The sequence below is a fragment of the Prenolepis imparis genome, unplaced genomic scaffold (assembly GCF_030444845.1).
Source record: "Prenolepis imparis isolate NDT839.2.m4 unplaced genomic scaffold, iyPreImpa1.0 SCAF_1, whole genome shotgun sequence".
NCBI classification, from domain to species: Eukaryota; Metazoa; Arthropoda; class Insecta; order Hymenoptera; family Formicidae; genus Prenolepis; species Prenolepis imparis.
In genome coordinates, this window is record NW_028141159.1 from 643,726 (window position 1) to 668,781 (window position 25,056).

At 41.4% G+C, this 25,056-nt stretch overlaps 1 protein-coding gene across 7 annotated transcripts in view; it reads right to left on the reverse strand.

The window, feature by feature from the left end:
* Nucleotides 1-311: 311 nt before the first annotated feature.
* The window catches only part of Ipk1 (Inositol phosphate kinase 1), a 78,369-nt gene continuing 53,624 nt past the window's right edge, over nucleotides 312-25,056 (reverse strand). For 3 of the 7 annotated variants that reach the window (XM_083046024.1, XM_083045969.1, XM_083046006.1), the window contains 7 exons: nucleotides 21,256-21,464; nucleotides 12,921-13,125; nucleotides 4,345-4,550; nucleotides 3,781-4,224; nucleotides 3,460-3,678; nucleotides 3,023-3,393; nucleotides 312-2,569 (listed from right to left, as the gene is read on the reverse strand). In XM_083046024.1, coding sequence (XP_082902150.1) covers nucleotides 2,338-2,569; nucleotides 3,023-3,393; nucleotides 3,460-3,678; nucleotides 3,781-4,224; nucleotides 4,345-4,550; nucleotides 12,921-13,125; nucleotides 21,256-21,426 — 1,848 coding nt within the window. In that variant the 5' untranslated portion in view covers nucleotides 21,427-21,464 and the 3' untranslated portion in view covers nucleotides 312-2,337. Of the gene's footprint in view, nucleotides 2,570-3,022; nucleotides 3,394-3,459; nucleotides 3,679-3,780; nucleotides 4,225-4,344; nucleotides 4,551-12,920; nucleotides 13,126-14,233; nucleotides 14,803-21,255; nucleotides 21,465-21,880; nucleotides 22,098-25,056 lie in introns of those variants that run through there. The other 4 variants (XM_083045979.1, XM_083045988.1, XM_083046015.1 and 1 more) reach the window with 3 other exon arrangements.

Consider the following 25,056-nt stretch of genomic DNA (forward strand, 5'->3'; position numbering starts at 1 on the left):
GTTACAATTTTCACAATCTTTATTGTATTTTTTACGAATAATAATTATTTTATCAACTAATGCGTCATGTGTAATTACATATTTACACCTACCCACATTTGTCATATCTTATGATTATGAAAATGTTTATTAAAGTATACAATACATGTTATAAAACCAAAAACACAAATATATAATGTTATAAAAATATGTAATATATTATATGTATAACTGTGTACAGTTGTATATATAATACATGTATAATGTAAATAAAACATTTATTTTACTATTTAAGTTAATATCACATTAAATTTATGCATTGCATTTCAACATGTACATATATGATCATATGCCAGATAATTAATATAAATTTTGAAGTACTTATTTTATCAACTTTCTTATCTTTTTACATTTTTTAAGAAATCTCTCTTTAGTTACATTCACGATTCTTTTTCAAATAAAAGATTTTTAAACTAACCTATTTTTTTATTTTGTATGTTAAGTATTATAATAAACTGATGTTTTTTCGATTATGCGTTTTGAATTCGACTATCATTTCACACATGATAATGTTAATTAATTTTACTTTTGAAACAATTGATAAATTGATCGCACTCTCTTAGATATAAACAAACTACATATTATTATCACAGATAACATGTTTTCTGTCTTTTCTCCCCAATTAAGAAAGAAATATTAACAAGTTTTAATTTAAACAACTCACTAAATTTACACTTCTTTTTAAAATCTTACGTATATGCAAGATCTTGATACATTTTATATACACGCAAAAGAATTGTTTTAAATCAAATAATCTATATAAGTATCTATATTATATCTTTGTAATATATATTTTTCTATTCTATTCATAAACACTGCTCAATTTGTGTTTCATAGAAAAATTAATATAATCTAATACTGATAACAAATATAATCTGAGCAACAACAAATTATAAAAACATTTGTACTTTATCTTTTACTTTTTAACAGGTATTAATTCTATTCGCATAGCCTATACACTTTAAAGTTATTAAAAATAAGTATTTTCAGCTTTTTTGGTAAGGCACTTTTTTGATAATAATGCATTCCGACTATATAGTCCATATGTAAGATGCCATCCATTAAACAAGAAATTAGGAATTAATAAATAGAATTAGAATTTAATAAACCATGACATATTTTTGAAAAACATGATTAAGTTCATATATCGCATGTCTACAAGAGTTTAAGTTTTTTTCTTTCTCGAATCATATAAAAGTCTTTTTTAGACTGATAACTATCAATCTCATTTAGACATAAACTATTGAATGTGCAATATGGAAAAGAACATGTATAACGGAAGCAACAAATATGATAAAAGACAAATTTAAATATCTCAATATTCCTATTTCTGTAATATTTCTGTCAGAATTCTTCTTTTTTTAGCGTAAATATGAGAAGCAAAAATCGTACACCATTACTATATTTTGATAGACAAATGATATAGAAGAGAAATGAAGGTTAATATATAATAACGGCCTAGTTTACATCGAGCACTTGATACGCGTATCAAGTAGTGAATTTCACCTGATCAGCCAATAACTGAACCAATGTACTAGTTATTTACTATTTGATACGCGTATCAAGTGCACGATGTAAACTAGGCCTATAACTTTAAACGATCAATCTATACATTTGTTACGTAATGCGAATGTGTTTATATAAGTGTAACAATATGAAAAAGAGATACAATTCAAAATTTATATATTAAAAAAAGAAAAAAGCGTATCTTAATTATAAATATTTACGATTAGCTGAGTTTTGAACATTGAGATTATTGTGGCTTTGTATTATATTAATTCAATCATCTTGCAAATCTTTATTGTTTGATTTGAAAGTTGAATAACGTTGATGAGAGAAAGAAAGGAAGAACAATAATATATAATCATTGTGTATTACATTTGAATTGTAAGATTGAAAATATCGCAAATTTTTTTATGTGTGTGCGTAGTAATGAAAAATTAGAAATAAAAATCAAAGGCAGATGTTTTTTTTATCATCGATTTCTGTGCAACAATATATCTGCGATTTTTTTTCTTTCCTTATTTCTTATATCCATTTTAAAGTAATTTCTAAGATATAATTAGCTTTACAAAAGAGATATTGTATGATCGAGCCATGCATATATTTATGCGATATATGAACAATCTTAATATTGCATAGAAAGGAAATCGAAATTGAAACACTATTAAAGAGAGAACGGAATCTTACATATAATTAAAAATAACACGCTAATCGGTAAGCATATCATCAATTAAGTGCGCACATACTTTCTTTGTACGATATACATACAGATTCTCTTTATCTTGTACTAAATCTTTATACTGTATTGTTACTGGCACTGTTTCTTTGGCAATCATCTATACTCTTGGAAAAGATATCTTTCGATAAAGAAATCACGGAATCAAAGACATCCAGATCTCGTTGTCGATGCTTCTCGATGGAGTGAACACTTTTCGGGTCCAAATCCGAAACTCTGACACTGCTTAAGAAATAAAGTTGCTCCGAAAGCTTGATTGTGTCTTCCACGGGCACTTTTGATAAGTTTTCCCTGCGTAAGAGAAAAATCACAATCGTTAGAAAATCAAAACCTCTAATTATCTGATACATATTTAATATAATGAAAGTAACCGTTCGCTCGTTGCATTTAATATGGTAAACTGGTAAATAATGATTCGCATGTTTGTAGTTTGTGAATAGTTTTACGCATTTTTTATAAACTAATTATAATTATCTCATTTAGGATCGAATAATCATAATCAAATAAACAAAGCAATTGCTCATGTAATGCCGTGTTAGCCGATTGTTATACGATTTAAACAATAGCTATAAAGAATAATTAACTGTAGAAAGCATTTCCCTCTTATAGAAATGTTCATACTATCGTATTAACTCAATTTTATCATCAGTTTTGCCTTTGTTGGAATATGTATATGCAATTGTTTGAACAGCGCTTTGAACATGAGGTGAAAATACAGGGTATTGTCTCGAACAATGCACTTACGGATGCAATTCGCGGAAGGTCATTAATATCGAGCAATCTCTGGCAGTGGCGAATAAAAGGTACATTCGCAACGTCGATAAATGTTTGGCGATAATCTGCATATTTGTCTCTTGCTCGTCGTTAGTTCTCCGATTATGCAAACTTGTATTTCCATGAAATAACCGGCGCGAATCTAGGTTGGCACTAATTTCTGTTTGTGACACGAAATCGCCATTTACGACTGTTCTCTTGACATTAGTAGATAAGATACACTCCGAACTAGCATTATGGTTTCCGTTGGAATTGTCATCGTATTCTCTTGCAACGATGCTTTCAAGAAGCGTTTCGGAGTTGATTTTTTTTATGTCTTCCTCCTTTTGAATGACTGCATTCTAAAACAGAGAAGCAATGTATTCGTGCATTCTGACATATTGCGCGTTAAAAATGACATTACATACCGTGAGTTTATCAGGTAAAGCACGAAAGATTGTGCTGGCGCGAGTCTCGTCTCGTAATTCCATCAAGTCGGAGTATATCGCATCGTCATTCAGTAACGACGCAAAGTCGGAGTAGATGCCGTAAATATAATTGGTATTGACGTAAGACAATCGCTGCATATTCCGAATTCTCTCCAGCACTGAATTTCTTGGCAACTCGTCGCCGTCAAAATTACAAATCTGCGAAACAAAAAGCAAAAATTACACATACAGTTAAGATATTATATAGTTATTATGTGTATTTCGATAAATCGTAAATTTTCTTCAGTACAAAAGTCCAACCTTTCCCGCGAGGCGAAGGTAGCGTTCGGCTCTCGCGACCGCGTCCGGGTCGGCGCAGAACGTTGGATCTTGATTCGCGGATAAGAGTAAATTACACGGATAGCAAGCGGCTGGTAATTCGTCCAGCTGTTCTTGCGCGAAAGGCCGCGTAAGAGCGGCGCACATCAAATTGCAAAACTGGTCGACGTTCGAGCGTCGAACTCGTCCGCTGCTAGTCGTTGTCGTCGTCGTCGCTGCATTCCGAAACCATTCGTTCAGCACGTCCTCGAGATCGTTCGGCGACGACTCTTGATTGTAGACGACGATGCCGTCCTTAAAGATTCTCAGATTATTTTGCGGTGACTTTAGAAGCTCCTTCACGGCGGCCTTCGTACGCCCTTCCACTCCGGAGAAGAGTTCGAACGGGCAGTAATTGCTACGAGCGGCAATATCTCCCTTACGCAGCTAAAAATTTTCCATGTCTTATTTCGGTATCTCATTGTTTCAGTATCACAATTTGTGTGTGCATGCGAGTTTTACTACTTGTGTGTGTATAAAAATTCATCAAATGATTCAACAGCTTACCTTGGCATACTGATTGAGACAATACGGACATCCGGGAAACCTCTGCTCCGCCTTTTGCAGGTATCCCTGCTTCGGCTTTATCTCCACGCAGAATGTCGAACGGCTTCGAAACACGGTTTGATCCACTTCCAACTGCAAATCCAGAAACGTGTAATCCGGAAACTTTGTGGCATATGTGTCTGTGATTATCTTGTGTCGGCGTTTCTCTGCAACGAAAGATGTTTCGCATTACTTTCCATCTACGGTTATTTTCAACGAATCTTCTTCTATCGCACCGCTATGAAAGAATACAACAGAGGATAGATTTTACAGATAGAATATCTCCAAGAATAGCTAAATTTTTCCCGCTCAACAAATATGGAAAAATCAGCATAAGATGCATATGCACCCTCAATACGATTGTAAAACTCGACTGTTCTAAAATAAACCTCCTTCATCGGATTGGGTTATATGCCGAAGAGGGGTAGTCGAAAACGCGTAGGTATGAAATGTTTTTACGATTCGCGTGATATCAAAAATAGAAGAAAGTCACGCGAGTCCCCGCGAGATGCCGAGAGAGCCGAAAGTAAACTTTTAACGAAATTTAATAGTAGATGGAGTTTGTTCGCGCCAAATATAGATAGCTTAAAGGATTGCGACTTTTATTACATCGCTCGTAATGAAAGGCGCTAATTGGTGATTTAGAAAAAAAGAAAAGAAAATGCAAAGACAAAAAATGTGAAGAAATAAAATCCGTATAAAATCATAATGAATATAATTGGTAGATGAAAGAGATACTTTCTCTGATAAAGATATCAAAAGATACCCAAGTATCATGAAAGCAAAGAATCGAAACATCATATTACATATCTTTTTCTGCGTATTGCCTTTTCTCGTAACTTTCATAAATGCATTAGTAGGTATAATAGTAATCAAAGTACAAATAAAACGCATCATATTCCGTTGCAATACTCCAAGAAGCTACAAGAGGAAATTGCCGCTTCGGCAGCACTTTAATATCAGAAAAACACTCCCGATAGAGAAGTATTGAGACTCCGAGGATAAGATGAACCGCGGAGCCCGATACGAGTCTAAATACAGCGCGTAAGATCTCTTCGTCCCGGACGATTGCGCGACGATCGTTTATCGGATGTAGCATAAATTAACGAGCGCGCGATTAAACTTTCCCTACGTGCATTTGCCTCCGTCCGAGGTACCCGCGGTAAGATATCGCCACAATTAAACGTCGAACAAAAGTTGCCTCGTTATCTCGCTTATCCGTCAGCGAGATATTCGGGCGGCATCCCCCAAAATTGAATGTACTCCATCTCAGTCACCATCTCGTATTCTCGCGAGAAGGAACGTTAACGACCAGCTATACAAATAAGCAAGGCGAAAAAAAATTTATACGATTTTAACCATCACGACGATGATTGTCGATATCCGTCAGTCGCTGAGGAAAAATTAAAGAGAGAAAAGAGAAAGAAAAATTTGTTTAAATTAAATGTTTTTTTTCATTTACCGCGCGATAATTACCTTTGATGTTTTTTTTTCGTCAAAAATTGCGTTAATATTTTTTTTTTCATCAAATTTCGCCGTCAAATGCACCCGTTGGCAAAAATTTCTCTTCGCGTGACGAGCGCCGATGAAGCGAGATATGTCCGCGTCGAAGGATAATGACGTATGGTAATTTTGTTAAATACCGTACGCGCGTTTAAATTTCGCGCATCGTGCGCGATCAAAATTGTTGATCAATCACGCGTGTTTTCTTTTTCTCTTCAACGGAGGGAAAGCTACGTACCCTATCGATACAAGTAAACGTAGCTCTTTTTTTTCAGAGCTATTTCTTGTGTCAAGCTTCTTTCAGCGAGCAATTTTGTACTTTGTACGTCTATTAATATAAAAATTGTCACAACACGATTAAAGTAAAAAAGCTTTAAATAAAAAATCCTTGCCAAACTGGTCTCGCCAAATGCACACACATCTTGTATATTAAATTACGTCTATTATACGTAAATTGTGTCTTTTTAAGATGCAATTTACGCGCGTTAAAGAGGTCAATTACTCCGACCAGCCATTTTCGTTTAACCTTATATTACGTCCGTTCCAGTCTACGTCGGTATTGACTATATTGAGAGAAGACTGATTACGTCATATTGTATCAACGTTAGGCGCAAAAAATGTAATGCGTATTCGAAATATTCTCACGCTCGGATGAAACATTTCCGCGTCATTAACTGGTTGTCTCTCATTATCGATTGTCGAAGGCAAACTACTCGAGATAGTATTTATAAATGAAATATAAATTCCGAGATAATATCCTAACCTCAGGATACCGTCCAATCATACAACTTTGATTGAAATTCATATTTTTTACAATTTTATTTTACATTATCTCGGACATTATTACATTTCTTCCGGTTCGGAATTATTATTGTAGGACTGTATCAGGACGAGCGCAAAGTGCATAGCAGGCGATATCAGTGGCGGTTATGCAGAGCCGTGTAGGTTTACACAGTCTCTCTGTGTACACATTCCTTGTTTCAGTCTTTGAAAATAAACATGCGATATACGGCCGTTCAGTCGCAAAAATATCCTGCGACTGACGTGGGTCGATCTCTCTCTGTAAATAGGTGATACCGACAACTGTCCTCGAAAGCGAGAGGTGTGGGCGATTAAAGCAAAAAACAAAAAAAAAAGAGAGAAAAGAATCCCACCAGGTTGCGGCAATTGCTGCGCGTTAACGAGCCGCAGCTATGCAGAGCCGCGTAAATTTACACAGTCGCGGACCGATAAAAGCGCGGCGTTATACAATGTTCACCTTTTGCGGCCCAAGTGTGCCTATACAAGGCACCTCGCTGAATATATTGTTACGACTAATTATATCAGCAAAGTATAAATGGCATTATATTTCGTTACTGAAACGCCTACTGGTGCTAAAAATAATTATTCAAATTTTTATAACAACTTTCATATTTTGATCGCATAGTTATCTTTTTTTTACTGATTCGCTTTCTCTCGTAGAGACTGTTTGATGTCGTAGTTATTCAAGGAAAGGTATGTTGCTTTTTTATTATTTTTTCTTTCACATATATTTCGCGAATAAAAAAAAATGTTATTTTTCATTAATAAAATTCTTTTAATAATTATTTTAATAATACAAAGATATATAAATAAATAAAATTAAATCTTCAGTTGTAAAATAAAATATGTTTCTTGTGAGTATATGTTCCGTTGCATTATTTTTCGCATTGAATTACCTTGTAGCATAACATAGCATAGCGAAAAAAAGTTGGACTTGCTCCGTAGTGCTTCGTACGAGATTACACAGATCGCAAAAGATTAAATTGCAAGAACATACAGAGATTATACTATTACAACTTTTGCGCGCGAGATAATTACATTACATCTCGCAACATTTACATATTAATCACTTCGACGCGAGGAGATGGAAGGCCAGCTTGCGACGCTGCCGTGTACATGTAACAAGTTTCTACATATTTTCACACAATATATTTGTATCTTTTTTTTCTAAATCGAAGCCGCGATATGCCCGGAAATTGCAATATTGCAGTTTTTTGTCGGTCGCGTATATTTTGCAGACGATAAGACAGGAAGGCCGGCCGATCGGGCCGTTAATTAGATATATTAATGAAAGCGGTGACGATGATGCACGCGCGTGATTCGGTTTTGCACGGGCGCATTAGATCAATCTGGCGTGTTATTGGAGGAATCGACGACGCACGAGGCTCAACTTTGCCCGGCGATCAAATTGACGGCGAAATTGCCGCTATATATCGGGGGAGAGATTTTTTCTCGTCCCTCCACCTCTCCACCTCCACGTCGTCGTTCGGTAATAACGTACACGCGCGCGGAAACGTGCGCCACGACATACGGTGCGACAGGAAATCGATACTGCCATATCGCGCGCGAGTGCGCAATATCGTCGAAGATAACAACGCGTGATTCTCTCTCCGGCCTCTGTACGTATGACGCGGCTTTTTAAATAAAAATATCGACAGTCGCGCGAGAGAGTTTCACAATGTGTGTATGCGTATAAAGGCAAACGATAACCCCCGGCTGAATGGTAAGCCGAGAGAGCTTTTTACGTGTTATATCGGAGGACACGGATCGACTTGATTTCGATTAAACTTTTAACATATTTGTCGGAAAAAGTGATACGATTAATTGATTTTTTATTTGGAATATCAATCGAGAACGCAACATCAATATTTACAAAGTATTCGCGCGAGAAAAGATTACGGAGAGAATTATCGAGAATTATTAAGTCTCTCGCATTATCAAGCGATAGGAGGAAAATTAAATGCGAGTCGCGGTAAAAAGATTGTTATATTTCTTTTTTTTCTCTCCCAACGCATCGGTTGACTTTTAAAGACACCTTTTCCCTTGTAGAAATTATACTCGTTACACGCGAGCGAGCACGGTAATTAGCCGTGTTTCCTTTTAACGATATTTCTCGAAATAATCGGAACATGTATATGCGCACTCACACGTACACCCAGTCGAATAGAATCTCGCCGCTGGAACCGCAACACAGCCGTTCTTCTCGCGAAATATATTTTCCAGTCCGACGCGCGCCGTAATGTCGTTTACCCTCGCTTCCTCGTTTTGTAATCGTCGGCCAAGACGCGAGAGGAGGGACGGGGATGGCTTCTATTTCCAATCGCGTCGCCGCCGGAGAAAGTGCCAACGCGTCGGAATATCGACAAGCCCGCGAAAAGAAAAGCGGAAGAGCCACCACGGCCGACCGACCACTTGTTGCATCCGCAGCCGCGAGAGACTCGGGCTAGAGGATGGACTTTCGGCCGATGAGAACAAAAAAAAATCCCCCTCGGTAAACTGATAAATTTATCCGCGAGACGGAAAAAGCTTGCGGCAACCTTGCAATGTAAACTGTATAGTGTAGGCCGTGAGATAAGTGTAAAAATCGTTACTTTATATGCGGGAAAACGTATTCTATTTTTATTCGCCATCTAGTCCCTCTGCAACGGCGCGTCACGGTTAATCTTGGTTAATTAATGTAAGACGGAGGATTATAATTCGCAAATATGTAGGTGCGCGAGCGTGGAACGTCATGGGATGGGACATCTTCCGATTAGCATCTCTTCCCAGCCACCTTCCTCTACCACCCCTGTACGCAGCCGCGCGTACATCCTGTCTGCGTGTCCGCGTACCACCCATCACCCGAGGGTTCTTCCACGCGGTGCTCCCCATTTCGCAAAGTCTGTCGAACAGATTTCCGGTGGAAAATGCACCCGGGCATTCCCTTACACACGCTATAGCTTTGGGCGCCTAAGCGTAAACAACGGTAGTCCACGCCCACGCACGGTGGACGCATGCAAACGAGTATGTCTATCGCGCGAAACGATTAATCCGCGAACTGTGTGTTGAGACACAGATGCACGCAAACTGTCCCCTCGCACGAATGTAGAGCACGAATGGCTCGAGCGCGCGATATTGATTGTAAAAAGAAATTCAATAAAATTTCTTTCCTTTTTTTATTTCACAATATAGAATCATTTCTTTCTCTTTGTCGCTAATATTAATATTATAATTGCTACACTGTTACATATATCAAGAGTATTTAGATATATAGAGGTAGATTAATTATCAATATTTAAAAATAATCCTAAAAAGAGAAAGAAACCCGTGACTTTTTTTGCGCACGCGCGATCGATAGATCCGATAAGGATGACGATGATCGCCCGGGGCGATCTAGCACCGAGGGAGAAGAGGGAAGTGGTTGCACACGGAGAAGGCAAAATTGTCGGCGCGTTGCATACAATGGGCGGATCTCCTTCTCGCCGATAGCGGATGATAAACGTTGCTGCATTATTCAAAAACAAATCCGCGCGCGCGTGCGCATGGCCACCATCTCGCGCTTTCAGTGTGTATGTAATAAATGTTCTCGAACAAAACGCATCCTTCCGAAGGTATATAGACGAGGGTAGGCTAGCAACCTTGGCGAGATCGAATTCGGTTTCTCTCGTCGAGCGAATGCGTGGGCGTTTCTCTTCTATTATTATACGCCTTTGAGTTAATTGACGCGATTGTTTATCCGGTTTATCGAGTTGAGTTGCGAACGTGCGATTTTTCCGAGAACTCATCCGAAGGATCATATCGTAGAATGAATTTTGATGATATTTGTTTACAACTGCAACTTGGTGTCAAAACATGTACGAGTAATTCTACCGTTGATTAGCAGTAGATATATAACGAGAAAGTTTTTCGCAGGTTTTAGATAAGCGGATGATGTACGAGAAGCAAAGTAAGATTAAAATGTACACGTGATGGGATTAAGAGACGACACTCATTATCACGCGGATTAATATCTGCCGCGATGAAGAAAGCATCTGCACCGGCGTATGACTTTTATCGACTCGCAATTCTCGATGAAAAATTATGTTTTCTCCTCCATCTTTTACATTTTATTAACCGATATCGGTGCTTTTCGCGCTTTCGAAAACGACGAAAGTTGATTATAGATCTCGTTGATGCACTTTCCTCTTGTCAGTATCGTTTATTTTTTTTCCATATCCTCGAGATTGATGTCGGTGAAACGGGAGAAACGAAATTTTTACAAACGCTGCAAAGACCAATGGAAAGGAATCTATTCGCGTCTCTCGGTAAAGTTTTATCTAACGCGCGTGTTCCCTCTTTGACGATTTTTTTTCGTCCTTTGTTCAGATCGGTGATCTCGCGCTGAAGATGATATTTAAATAACCTTACACGCGCGCATTGACTTTTCCGAGCAAAGTGTCATCCTCTTCATAGGAGCAACTAATCGCGCGAAGATTCGCGCTTAAATTGAGATTTCTCTCGTAGATTAAAAAATGTTTATTTTGCGTAGAATTTCAAGGTAAATTAAGAAACGTGATCGAAATAGTTTATCGCGGGATACATATATCTCTCGAGAGGGGATTAAAAAGAGATAAGACAGAGAGCCAAAGCGACGCAGGATTCTCGCGCGACGCTGACTTTAAACGTCATCTCGAGGACACGTCTCGTCTGGCGACGTCGTCGTCGTTTCGAGAGCGCGCAGCTGCAAACGAAGAATGTGTGGGTCGCACGCAGCCTGCGGGAGCCGGGTGTCGTAAATTTAGTCCTCTGGGGCGGACTTTTTTTAATTCCGAAAAGCTCGAACGAGACGGTGATATTCGAATTGCGGGTCTCTCTCTGTTCAGTATCGATCGGTGGACTTATTCAGCGGGAAAATTGCATCTGTTATATATTTCTCGAGAATTTTACTCGCAGAATAATTAAATTAATTCGTATTAATTACTGTTAAAGAATACGCGCGATTTTTGCAGTAATGCGACACGATAAATATTACTATGAATTATAGAGAGATTATCTCTCGCGCGGCCGCATAATATACGATTCGTGGCACGTGAGAATATATAGACATTGCACATAAATGGTATGACATTTTTATAATCGTCGGCATCGATTAGCTATCGAATAGGGAGGAGCCGATTTTCACGTAAACGTCTGAATAACGTTTTACTCGCCGCCTACGTCTATACGAGAGATCGTTTCGCGCAGAGTGATTTTGACAGGTGCTGCTCCCTCTTCTCCCTCGGATAGAAAGTTGTTATTGTCGAGATAAAATGTTAATATATAATTATCCCGCCGCGCCGCGCCATTGCGATTATTAATGACGACAACGATGTCTAATTCTCCGCACGATTTAATAGAGAATATATCGCGCGCGTTTATATTACATACTTTTATCTCGATAAGACATTCACGATTTCGTGCGTTATAGTATTTGTCCGATGTGAAAATAATCGAGTTTCTAAATTTTGAAAATTTATTAAATCACCAAACTTGGCAAACTTCCATCAGGACTCGTTTACGCGAATCTGCGAAATCAATTGATTGATTTAAAGAACTGTTCGTGTAGCATAGGCGAGTAGCCTTCTTTCACTTCGCTTCGGACACTCTGTACATCTGTAATATTATCATTCGATATTATCGATCGGTGGTTTTCTATGCCACGCCGAAGAAGAACGAAACAAGCGGAGCGGCAACAAGCTGCAACCGGATCGGCTCTTATTTACAACGTTGCGGGCAAAAATCGATGAAATTTCAGCTCCAGGCTTCTCGCGTGCACGAGAAACTCGCTGCTCCTGACTTTGGATATTTATTTGTATATTCGGAGCATCGAAAAAAATGAAGTGGCAGGTGTACGAATATTCAGAAAGAATAATTCGACGACTATCTCGATAAGAAAACGAGAAGAAAAGATGGCGCGATCCGAAAGCACCTGTTCGTTTTACCGGCACGCGATTGCACGCAAATATTGAAAATCTACATCGTATACCGGAGAAAGCGGGATGTTCGATATAATTGCTCGTAATCACGAGAGTTTAAATTAATAAAAATCAACAAGAAGAATCAAAGGCCGCGATTGTGCGAGCACATGGAATTAATTTTCAAACAAATTCGCGAAACAAATAAATTTTCAAACGCGGTTAAAATATTTGGCGAGAATGAATTCTCTATGGGAGGAACGATAGAGAGCGAGAGAGAGAGCACGATGTCGAGCGATATGCGTGGGAAAAGAATTTTACCTGGTCGATGAGGGCGGATGGCGTCCGATAATTTAGCTATATCAGCTGCGTCGTAACGAACAATTTCGGGTATCTGCGCGTAAGAGCCCAAAAAACAGGAAACCACGTTCCTGGCGTACCACACCTCCCGGTGCGCGCGTGTTTTGCCGCTGTCCGGTGAAACCTCGCCCGGCAACGACTTCCGGAATCGTATTACCCTGCGCTCCTGAAAGGCAAAAAGTAAACCCCCTAAAGTCAATAAGACCAAATCGATCGCATCCGATATATTTCGCGGAGAATCGCGCGAGCGAGTATTTTCCCTCGGCGAGGAATAATTGCGCCAAAGTCGAGACTATAAACGGTTATTTATAACCGCGCGCGCACAAGTTATTAGAAACGCGAACGGAAATTCGCGTCCGATAAAAAAAAATGTCAAGGTGGACATCCGCCGCGGCTATTTTCTTTCCGTTGGCAACGACCCGGTCTCGGTTTCCGCTCTGGACAAACAAACGACCCGGCAAACATTTTCTATGCGCCTGGATATACGCGGTTATCAAGAACGGATCAATCTGGGGACATCGAGCGAACGGCGAATGTAGGTCGACTCTATGAAAGATTCTCGGGTTAAAGATAACAGAGTGAGCTCGCCTCGTCTCTTGTTTCCAAGCACGTGTTCGACTCTATCGTCGCTACACGGCCTCTCCGATCGAACCGATCGAATAAGCCATTAATCATATGCGCGCGGGCGATGGTAAGGTAAGGTTCTAGGACACTCCGTTACTCGATTCGTTCAGGCTCTCTTTCTCTCTCTCTGATTTTCAGTCGATGATAAATATATATTAATACTCGATAATCGTTTCTTATATATCTTTTTTTTTTTCATCATACATCTTCCTCTCGCTAATTTCAGCCGAGAGAAATCACGCCGACAGTTCTAGGACATCCCGCGCTCGGACAACCCAAAGTCACTTGGACGTGTCGAAGCGATATATAACTGATGGATTAAGAAATCATGTTTCCGAAATTGGTATCGGTTGCGATGCGGCGCGAGCGAACGCAATTCGTTTTTATCCCGATAACGAAAGCGCCCAAAGTCTCGACTCTCTCATTGACATTCGGGATTTCGAAAGCCCAGCGCCAGTCGACTTATACTCGCAACAATTTCGCAAGTCTTGGACAAACAGGCGAATGTAACTGTTACTTAAGAAGCGCGGCGCGTTCAGCGCCGTGATTTTCGGCGCGTTGGCTCGACACGGCTAGATCGACAAACGCATCACGTACCGTGTCGAATTTGTTATTTTCACACGGAGAAAAACGAGTAAAAAGACTCTTACCCCCGAATCTCGCGTCCATTTTTGCGATTTCAACCCAAAAGTCCTGATTCTGGACGCGATTCCATTTGACTCGTTCAATTTAGTCTCCTCGCCTCGAACAAATCGATCCATCCGGATCGTCTCGGTAAGGTGCGTGATAAAAATGGTCGACTGAAAGCAGGCCGACATTTTGTTTGCGATCCTCGCGGCGAGGATCTTCAATCTCTGCTCGCTATCGCTTTAATCACAGTCGCATAAACGACGACGTTGCGGCATTAATTACCTAGTAGAGTCTTTGCGCGCAACATCCTCTAATGACCGGCGGGTAAACCGGCCACGCTATTATAAACCATCGACCGATCGTTTCGTCATGTAAAAAGATAGAGATAAACCCGATGAGGCCGTCGGCCCAATAATGACGTACAGCGGCGAATGCTCGACAGGTTGTTGCTACGCGTTCCACTTTGCTGACCGTTCGCCACCGATATACGTGCGAATTATTGACGATACGATAATAGTCGCGATAGCCAGACCACCCGTCGATGCGAGACGTCGATGTATCGCGCGAGAAAAGAAGCAAACAAAATGTATAGCAAAGTGGATGGAAAAATAGAATACAAACTCTTGCGAAACCGTTACGGACGAGGTCAAAACTCTCGTCTCTCTCTCTCTCTCTCTCTCTCTCTCTCTCTCTCTCTCTCTCTCTCTCGAAGAACGGATTGTCTGGTCGAACACAGAGGACAATTGATGCGAAAATAAAATCTGGAGCTCCGGTTTAATTTCTCGCGTGTCTCTTTCTCTCTTTCAGGAGGAGCGTGCGACCCGACGTGAACCGCCAATCGATATATAGGCTAAGTCGGCTGACGTGGTTACAAGTTTTTTTCATGCGTCATGTCTATTAATGCAACCGTGTATATACCTACCTACGTGGTTTTTCTTTTTTTTTCTCTCTCTCTCTCTCTCTCTCTCTCTCTTTCGTACATAGTCTGCGACGCCGACAAGCGTAGAATCTCTCTGCGCACGCGATTACGACGCGCTTAAAAATACCGGATGAATTCGAATAATCAATATTTTGAATAAAGTTTGCGTTTTCAACAACATATTGTATAAACAAAGATGGTAATTCGGCCAGTTTGCCTTCTGAAATTTTACCGTGATCGCTAATATTATAATCGCGTTTAAAGATGTGAATAAATAAGATTTCGAGTCGTAATTTATTAAACTAGCAACATTGTGTAATCATCAGTCGTTGCGATACGCAAGACGTTACGACAATAATTATTGACGTACTTGAGAATAATAACGCGATACACAAAGTTGAATAACAAACGATCCGTAATGCGAATTATAAATTAATCGCCCGCGGCGAAATAACATGTCGAGCGGGACCGAGGAAAGAAAAAAAAAAAAAAAAAAAAAGAAAAAATGCTAATCGCTTCTTCGAGTTGCGTAAGCGAAATTAAGCAGCGAAGAGAGATCATCACAAGGCGCGTTTTGGCCTCGATGAGTTGCTGCGTACATTAAACCGTTCGTGTAACTTTTTTTTCTTTCCACGCGCGAGTAGTTATTTCAGTAGTCGATCTACGTGATTTCGAGAGTAAACAACATCCTTTTTTTACGCAACGCAAAACGACCGAGTCGAATACTCGTACGTGAGCTCCGATAAGAGGATAACAGGCGCCGCACGCTCTATCGAAGGGTCAAGTCTTTAAATATACAATGTATAATACTTGATACGCTCTCACAATGTGCGGCTTTCAGAGCTCTCTCTCTCTCTCTTCCTCTCTCTACTCTTGTCGATTATCTTTCGCTACAACCCGCTGCCATACAAACGTATCGTAAAAGTGACGTACCTTGTGTCGCAAGAGTTTGGATTAGATCGGAGCCGTCGCGCATCGTTGAAGCGGACGATAAACGTACAAACACAACAGGAAATCGATATCGTTTCAATTCCGCGAGGGAAAGAGGAAAAAAACCGGATGCCCGCTTCGGCGAACCGTGTCCGTGGCTACGTATGAGCTCATTAAATTCAGCGTGACCCTCGGTCGTCCGCACAGATCGGATCGACCGGGAGGAACCTCGACAACGCCAACGCCAACCCAGGATCGCGCCTGCAGCCGCACCGCACCGCACGATACACGCGAGCGCGCAATTTCCTGTCCAAAGTGTCGCGTCCGCGGCTTTTGCGGTTAAACAAACTATATATAACGCTATTATATATCGCGCCGGGTCATATTTCGTCCCAATTCACGTTTCAATCTTCTTTTTTCCAAATACGAGCGCCGAATTAAAGAGTCCAACTCGGGCTGCGTTTGGGAACTATAATACGCTCTTATAGCTGACAATGAGTGTGTTCCTGCGTCCTTGTTCACCTTTTCGCAAGTAGGTCTGTTCTTTTCAGCTGAACTGGCTGCACTAGTTCAGAGTTTATCTTTTTCCTTCAAATGTAGAGGGAAGAAGATACCCTCTGAACTAGTGCAGCCAATTCAGCTAAACAGAGCAGACCTATGATGAAGAAAGATAGAACGACACTCTAGCGCTAAGAGTGTGGTTCCCGAACGCAGCCTTGAATGCCTTATGCTCGCGTAAAATTGAGTCAAGAATGAAAGAATCGAGATAAGCGACGTATGACGTAAGCGACTGTTATCGCTATAAACGTAAGGAGAAACGTATAATAAGGAGAACAGAAATAAGCGATAATCTCGCGAGCATGTTTCTTTTCCCTCTTTACCCCGCAAGTGTGTCCCGACAGACACCCGAGGAGGGTCAACGAACCCCCGGAAACCTTCGGAAGAATCGTGGAAGCGTGTTAATTACAAATCGCTCCGAAGGCATCCATCGATCGCGCCCGACCATTCATCATCGCCCGACGATCGCCAGCACAGTTCTGGCGAGCTGCAAGCCGAGTGGCGGATCGATCGGTCGGCCGATCCCCACTCGGTTGGCCTCCTTTCCTCTTCCATCTCGCGCATCACCCCCACCGTCATCGGGGAGGTCAACGGCCAACGGTTAATGGTCTCTCTTTCTCTCTCTTTAACCTTGCCCCTCCGATAAGTCTCTCCTCGTCTCCTGCCCTCTTTCTCGCACTCGCTACACGAGTCACTTTGGTGGTTACTCATTCGCTCCCTCTCTCTATAACACTCGCTCGCTCGCTCGCTCGCTCTTACCAGGTCTCTCTCCCAGAGGGAGAGAAGCAGCAACGCGTCCAACGGCGTGACGATCGCTCGCAGGACCGTGTATACACGCGCGCATCGGGCCGCGATCTATGACTGATTAGGCAGAGATAGGCCACGCTCAGCGCGCAATTATCCGCACCTTGAAGAGCGAGAGAACAGCTCCGGGCGACGAGCCAAAGCCGGAGCGAACGAGTGGGATGAATCGCGCGATCGCGATGCGCATCATCGATCCCGGATTCGCACTTGAATATCAACTTCCCCTTCCCGTTACTCGACTGTTTTTTTTTTTTTTTTTTTTTTCTAATCGAGCGTCGACAACGAATGTCGACGATGAATTAAACAATTCTTTGGACCGATTCTATTTCCACTCTAATCGCAAATGGCGTGACGATAATTCACTCCATACGCAACACACACGCATATCGGATCTGCAATTTATAGCTGATTACTGAGACTGCTACGTAGGCATTCGACGATTGCCAAGAAGAGAAACAGCATTCTGCGAAACAAATACCGATATTGCAGTAACGTCCGTGCCGTGTAAAGTCAGATGTGTATCATTGGTAATCGCGCGTAACCGCCAATGAGACGCTGTCGCTGTCGGCATGTTGTACTTGGAAAATAGCGTAATGCCTGTAATCATGGAATCTGCCGAGATTCGACCAACGTATATATACGTATCGTGCAATGGGAGAATAATATCGGATCAAAGTCGCGTACGTATCGCGTGATTGTAAAATTTAGGATTCGCGAAAGAGTCTCTGATGCAAGCCACGACGTAAGATTGTCGATAATAGTCCTTTTTTTATACAAATTCTATTTTTACGTATATTCTTTCGCGCGTATACATATATGTAGATTTCTCACCTACATCTAATACACACAGTAAGACAAGCTGTACACGTGTATAGGAAAGCTTCTTTGCCATACTGATCGAGCGCGCGTACTATACTCGGTATCGAGCAAAACGCTATTGCCGGGAAACCGGGTTACTAACATCGTGCTAGATTAAGTCGGGTTGAAAAAGAAGGGGGAGAGAGAGAGAGAGAGAGAGAGAGAGAGAGAGAGAGAGAGAGAGAAAGAGAGAGAGAGAGAGACAAGACGATTCAGAGGCGAGCCGCGCGGACTCGTTAAAGCCGATAAACGCGACGTATGCTCGAAATGATAACGTTAGAGAGGTTTATATCGTCGGGTAACGGGATGTTTTTCACTCCCGCAGCTGGGGTCGCGATTAACGATTTAATTCAATATCCGCGGCCTATTCTATGCAATTCCTGAACGGCGGAATGTATCTGAAAAATCTTTTCCGAACCGTAGAGAAAGGCGATTGTATCGAGAGTCTGTAAAGAGTGACCTAGGATCGAAGAGCTGCAACAAACTGCAAGAATAAGATGAAATGGTGTGTTCTATATGTTTAAAGACCGGGATGCCGAAGGTTAAAATGGAGCCTCGAAAATCTTTTTCACTCGATTTCTCCTTTGCGGCTGATTGTCTCTCTCTTTCAGAGTCACACGATGCAGCCGAGTCACGTAATAAAATTACAAACCCGCGACGGGGATGACTCACAACGCGCGGGTTAAGGTCGCTACGTGAAGAGGAAATACGTGACGACGAAAGAGGCAAAGGCAAGAGGGAAGAAAAGGAGGAAGAAAAAGTCAAGTCGGAAGAAACGACATCCTCTCTACCGCAAGACCAAACGCGCGTATACTTGAGTGCTGTTTGTGCTGTTAAAGTTTTATCGTTGACGTACTTTTTCTCGACATATAGAGAGATAGAAATATCGTGGTCGAGTATACATTAAGCATATATTTAGAAAAGAGAGATGTGGTCCTATATAATTCCTTCTCTTTTTTTCATCCAAGTTGTCAAACATGGCGGGAGCTGTTACCGAACGCACGCGGGTTCGACAAACTTTCGACGGCAGGAACGGAGGTTCTGAGCGTGAACGTGCGTTATCAAAGTGCACGACGACCGCATAATACGAGGCAAAGCACCCATCTGTCGCGAGAGTAATCGTATAAGCGCTAGTACAACGTTCTTTCACAGCGTCGGAGAGTGATAAAAAGTTTAGAGCTTTCTATATTTGATGATACAAAAGTAGGAAGGAGAGTAACCCACACAGATAACGATTCAAACGATCCGCGGAAAAATCCCTGATTCTCTCGGATCTCAACGAACCGTGTATATCTTTTACAATCGCTGTACGATACATTACAGATCGCGCGCATCTGGTATCTTGCAATTCTAACAGACGCATTCATCGCGCGATATCGATACGATAACGATGATCCCCAGCGTATTGCGCACACCTATATGTACACATGTACAATGTACAATCATCATCGATCCGCGATAAAGTCCGCGGGCGATATCGATCCCGCGAAACACCCGAGGCAAGAGACGCGCAGGGTGAAAAAAATTCATTTCCTGCGAAGCATCGCGACGCGACACGCTCCGCATAAATAAACGGCGGAGATAAGAGAGACGGACGTGAAGGCGTCGCGGGTAATTAAGCGAAATTATTTATGCCTGTACGGGTCGTTTGTCCGCGTCACGAAAGAATACGGGTCCGTATACAGTCTATTAATTCGACAGTCTTCCTGTTGCAAACAAAATTGTCGCGCATATATATATACATATTATAAAACGAGCAAAGTTATCGACTAATTACACAGTTATTAGATAATCGTTAATTACTCGGGATGTACGAGAGAAAACGCGCCGAGCATCTTTCTCTCGTCAAATTGAAATTACTTATTTTCTTCTTCGAAACAGAAATATACGAAATGACGCAACGAGGATTGTCTCTTTCTTTTTAACGATATATAGCGTTATTGATAAAAATCGCAACAATGTTAAACATCGGATCAACTTGTTTTTCTCCTCGCGAACTCTTAATTCGAGGTCGCTCTTGCAAAAGTGTTATCGCCTCGATAACCGCCTCGGGTCTTTTGCCTGCGACAACTTGGTAAGAAATTGCGGGTGTGTGTGTGTGTGTGTGTGTGTGTGTATGCGTGTGTTCTTATTTGTCGACGACACGATTGATTATCGCGCGAGTGAGAGATTCGAGAAATGCCCTCTCTTCTTTTTCTCTCTCTCTCTTTCTCTCTGCTTTGCCGAGGGCTTTTTGTGCGTTTTTGCGCATTTGCATCTCTTCTAGTAGCTGCGCGTTTACGCGATTCGCGCATTAGACGACGTTCGCAAAGGTATCAAGCGTTACAAGGTAACGCTTCTCCGCTTTCTTTAGTCTAGCTATATGCTTGCGCACTCGTTAAGTTTTCCAAGAGAGACAATTTATTTATTTAGAGGCGCGTAGATCCTTCTAAACATCTTTAAACGAATGCGCGCCTTGATCATTGTGCATGGAACACGCACAATCTAGAAAATTCCATTTTACAGAGTTAAGAGATCTGTCTCTGCGGAGATTACACAAAGTATATGGGAAGCTTTTTACTCTTCGTCGGGCGCCGAAAACCTTACAGAGACTCGATTCTAACGCAGTTGCAGATGAAAAAAGTTTGGTAATGGAATCGAAAAGAGGGTCGGACGTCGCAATAAAATGGCGAGATTCGCGAGAGATCAAAGTGAAGAAGCCGAGTTTATCCAGACTTTGTCTTATTCGGAATCGCGACGAGATCTTGGAGGGAATTATTCTCAAGGGCTCGTCGATGAGGTTCGAGAAGCGTAAAAGAAGGTCGACGATGAGAAAGGAAGGTCGAGATTTCTTAGCTCTTTGAATGATTACACGCGAATCTTTGGAGATCTCGGCCGTCTACGACCCGTTTCGTTTGATTTTTGATCGAAATGATTTTTAGCGGTGCACAAAGTACTTTTTCGAGACATACAATAATGTAATTATTGACTTACGTGCGGCAATGCGATAACGATATTGGCGTTTCCTTCCCCTTTGTAAATTGTGTCTTGTACAGCGAGAGTCGTAAAGGATGAATTCATCTTGAACGATAAATCTTCTTCAAGATTTCCGGCAAAAGAGCAGTCGTTTTCAAAAAAAGACGTGGTCATTTTCGAGGGAGACATCGCTTGTTTACCACCTCTCTTCGATTTATCCGCCAAATCTGTAAACAAACAAAGATAATTTAGTCGATAAACAACATTCTCCGAAAGTTTAAATTCTTTTTATCTCAATAATAGAATAATATTCTTTCTTAAAATATTTATCGCTCCGACATTGATGTATCGCTGAAGCAAACACTGTTGATTCGTCTCAGCGATATTTACAAAGTATTGTTGTTTCGTGGAAAGAGAAACAGATTTCTGATTTTTCTACGGATGCGAGAATGTGTGAGATAAACTTTTTTTCGTTTCAGCAAAGGGCGGGATATTTTGCAAAAGTATAATTACGATTAATAAACGATTACGATTTGGTAGAGTCGGGAAAGAGAAATACAGAAAAAGAATTTGGAAAATTTTATATCATCTCGCACACATTCCGCTTACAAATGCTCAAGAACAGGTTTGACTCTTGACAAACCTGATTGGGTCCTTGAAAAGCTTGGAAGAGTCTGTTGAAATTTTTCGAAACGGTATATTGTGCGCGCATTCGGAAACAACCGATGCTCGTCAATTACGCGGAAAAAAAAGTTTGGAAACACTCGAAAAAATTCTAGGAGAGATTCGGCACACAAAGGCAAATCGGGAAAGGTTGACGTAACGCGCGACGTAATGTGAGGTAGGTATATGTCAAGTCGCGGTCAAGATTCGCGCAGCCGTGACATTTCTTCAACCAGCGATCCGGGAAGAAAAATGGCTCGCTCCATCGGGAGTCGGGTGAAAGTCGAGCAAAAACCGCGGCGACTTTATCGATTACATCTCGATTCGCGCTATCGCTTAGAATTCCGCTCGCCGATATTAGCCTTCACGGCCTTAACCCTAGCAGGACCGAGCGGAGATCCTGATGGGAGGTCTCGACAAAGATTTAACTAAACAATAAGTATACCGTCATACATTGGCTGTTTAACATTAAAAGTAGATCGCGCAGAATGTATTTTTTATTCCTCGGGCGGAAATTTAGGATTAAAATCTCCCATAAAGTGTCGTCACACATACGATACTAATGAAAGGGTCAGTCGCGCGAGGGGCAACACTTTCTCCCGCGCTACATTACAAACATTTACATTTACGAAACGTATTTGTGTAAAATAACCGCGCGCCGCCGCCGTCTTGCGTTGCGTAAGCTCTTTACCGAGGAATACGAATTTCTCACACTAGAAACCGCCTCGCCTTTTAGACACGTTCGAAGCCTTTCTGCCTCTGATGACGTAATTACCCGCTGCCAATGACCATCGTAATTACGAGGCGGCTTTATTTATGAACGTTATTATTGTCCCTCAATGGGCAAAAAAGAACTCGTGATTAACTTGCTTGAGAAATTAACGCGTAATTCAATCAATCGCTCTAAATTCGTAAAAAGGAGAGTATTATTCGCGTAGACAGTTTTTGTGAATCTTGTGTGTTCGCGCGCTTGTTTGCAATGAATTGTAAAATTGCGTTATATGCTATTATACCCGTTGTAAAGTGACGCTCTTATATCTTGATGAATAAGTGTCTCGCGCACGAGCGGTGGTTCGATCGATTACGAAATATTTCCTCTCGATAAAATGGAGGAAATAAAAGTGGTAGCTTTGAATCGATCGATTCTCCAAGACTGTTGTCCAATTGTTATCGAACGTTAAACGAATAAGAAAAAGTAATAATATACTAAAAATATCCTCCTCTCCACATTTTTCAATACGATATATCATATTGTCTACAACGCGTATTGACGAGTAACCTGTTGAATTTTGCAGAGCTCGTCGAGTACCTGTCACGATGCCTCGAGTAGTAATGTAAAAATACGCTCGTAAAGTGGATTCTTGTGCAATCGGACACTTAAAACTGTCAAACCTGGTAGCCTTTGGAGTGTTGGCATCGGGTGGACTCGAGAACAACCCTACCGATACCCCGGTCGAAAACTTATCGCGAAATCGCTATTCCGCGTTTTTCCGGCGCGATCGTCATCATCGTGAGGCCTGTTTATGGCTATACTCGCGAAACGATGAGTCACACCAAGTCGACTCATTTCTGTCGGTAATAAAAAAGAGAACCGTGCAAACTTTCGAAAGCGTTTCGTTAACGAGCACGTCGACATCCAGATGCAAATGAGAGGCGAAAAAAAGAAACGCCAAAATTGCCCAAAATTGTGACGTCAGACGCGCGAAAGTAGAAAATATAGCAAAAAAAAACTGCACATTACTGTTTGATCGCAAGATTGCGAGTACATTGCGCAATATTTTTTCAATATAGCTGAAACTATATTGGATCTTTCGTCGATAAAATTCTCACGTACAATCAATGTTCCGAATATATAGAGTCTCATTTATTCTATTATAATTTTATTAATTTTAGCGAGAGATTATTCGTTCATTTTCTCGCCTCTGTCGTCCACATTTAAGCTAGTCGGGTTTGCTTTTCGTAAATTATTTGATATTGCAAATGACTTGATGACATTCTGATCGCGAAATGAATTACGACGCAAGAAGCAAGTAATAATAATGATAAATAATCCGAGAACGATAAAGATGTGATTGGCAAAGAGTATACGACGGGCGACTGCGTTTAGAAAATTGATGTAGAACGTTATATTTAATCTATTTGTCGTTTTATACATTTTACTAAACGTATTTATTCGTTTCAAGGCACAAGAAAGACTTTATAACGTCGTAACTTTCAAACTGGAGCAAGCTGCAACTTATATATCCGATAGCGGCGTTATTTTCTCCGCTGGCTAGCAAAGTAATAGGACGCATCTTCTTTTACCGTTAGCCTAACCGTCGCGTCGACCGCGCGTTTAAGAGGTAATTGTCTCCTGTCGCCGTCAAGCTGCCTTAGAAAAGCGAGGCGCGGAGTGATAATCTCGTTATAAGGCCGGTTATCTCATTATACACGCCACGTCGAAGCTTAGAGAGAAGATGGTAGATGTGTGCGTGAATTTTTAATTTAAACAACAACGCGCCGTAAGTGCTTATTAATTCTCAACATTCAAGTCTGTTTCGGATACCGCGCCTATCGGTATATCCCTTTAAACTCGTAAAAATTACCGTTACACATCTGCATGGAGGTACCGTCGTGTCCAAGAAACGATACTTTTTTTTCTCAACTTGGCTCGTAATATCCGAGGGAAATACAGCGTACGAGACATGTATGTCTGGATACAGGCATCGCGGATGCAGGCACCTTTCAATGGCACTTGCGCCGCTCGTCTATGTACCCGGGCGCATAGTCTATAGATATATAATATAGGCGACGTTGCCAGGAACCGTCTTATCCATTTTCGCGTAAGGTTAACGACCGCCGGGGGCTTGCGAAACTCGGAACGGATCGAGAGGTTTGCGCGCAGCGTGCACGCGACGCTAGGCGACGCGACGCGAAGGCGAGATGCACCGGCGTAATTGGAAACGCCGCGTTTAATGTCCGCGGGCGGACCAAACTTCCCCAGGACCTCGTAAAGCCGCCCCGGGCCGATTAACCCGTAAGTACGGTCGTAGGGTAATTAAAACTTCCCAATTTCGCGGGGCATAACAGGAGCGAAGGACTTAAGTCGTAAAGGGAGGCTCGATATTTGAATCCTCTTGAAACGTATGATGAGTACTCTGCGTTGATACCACTGCT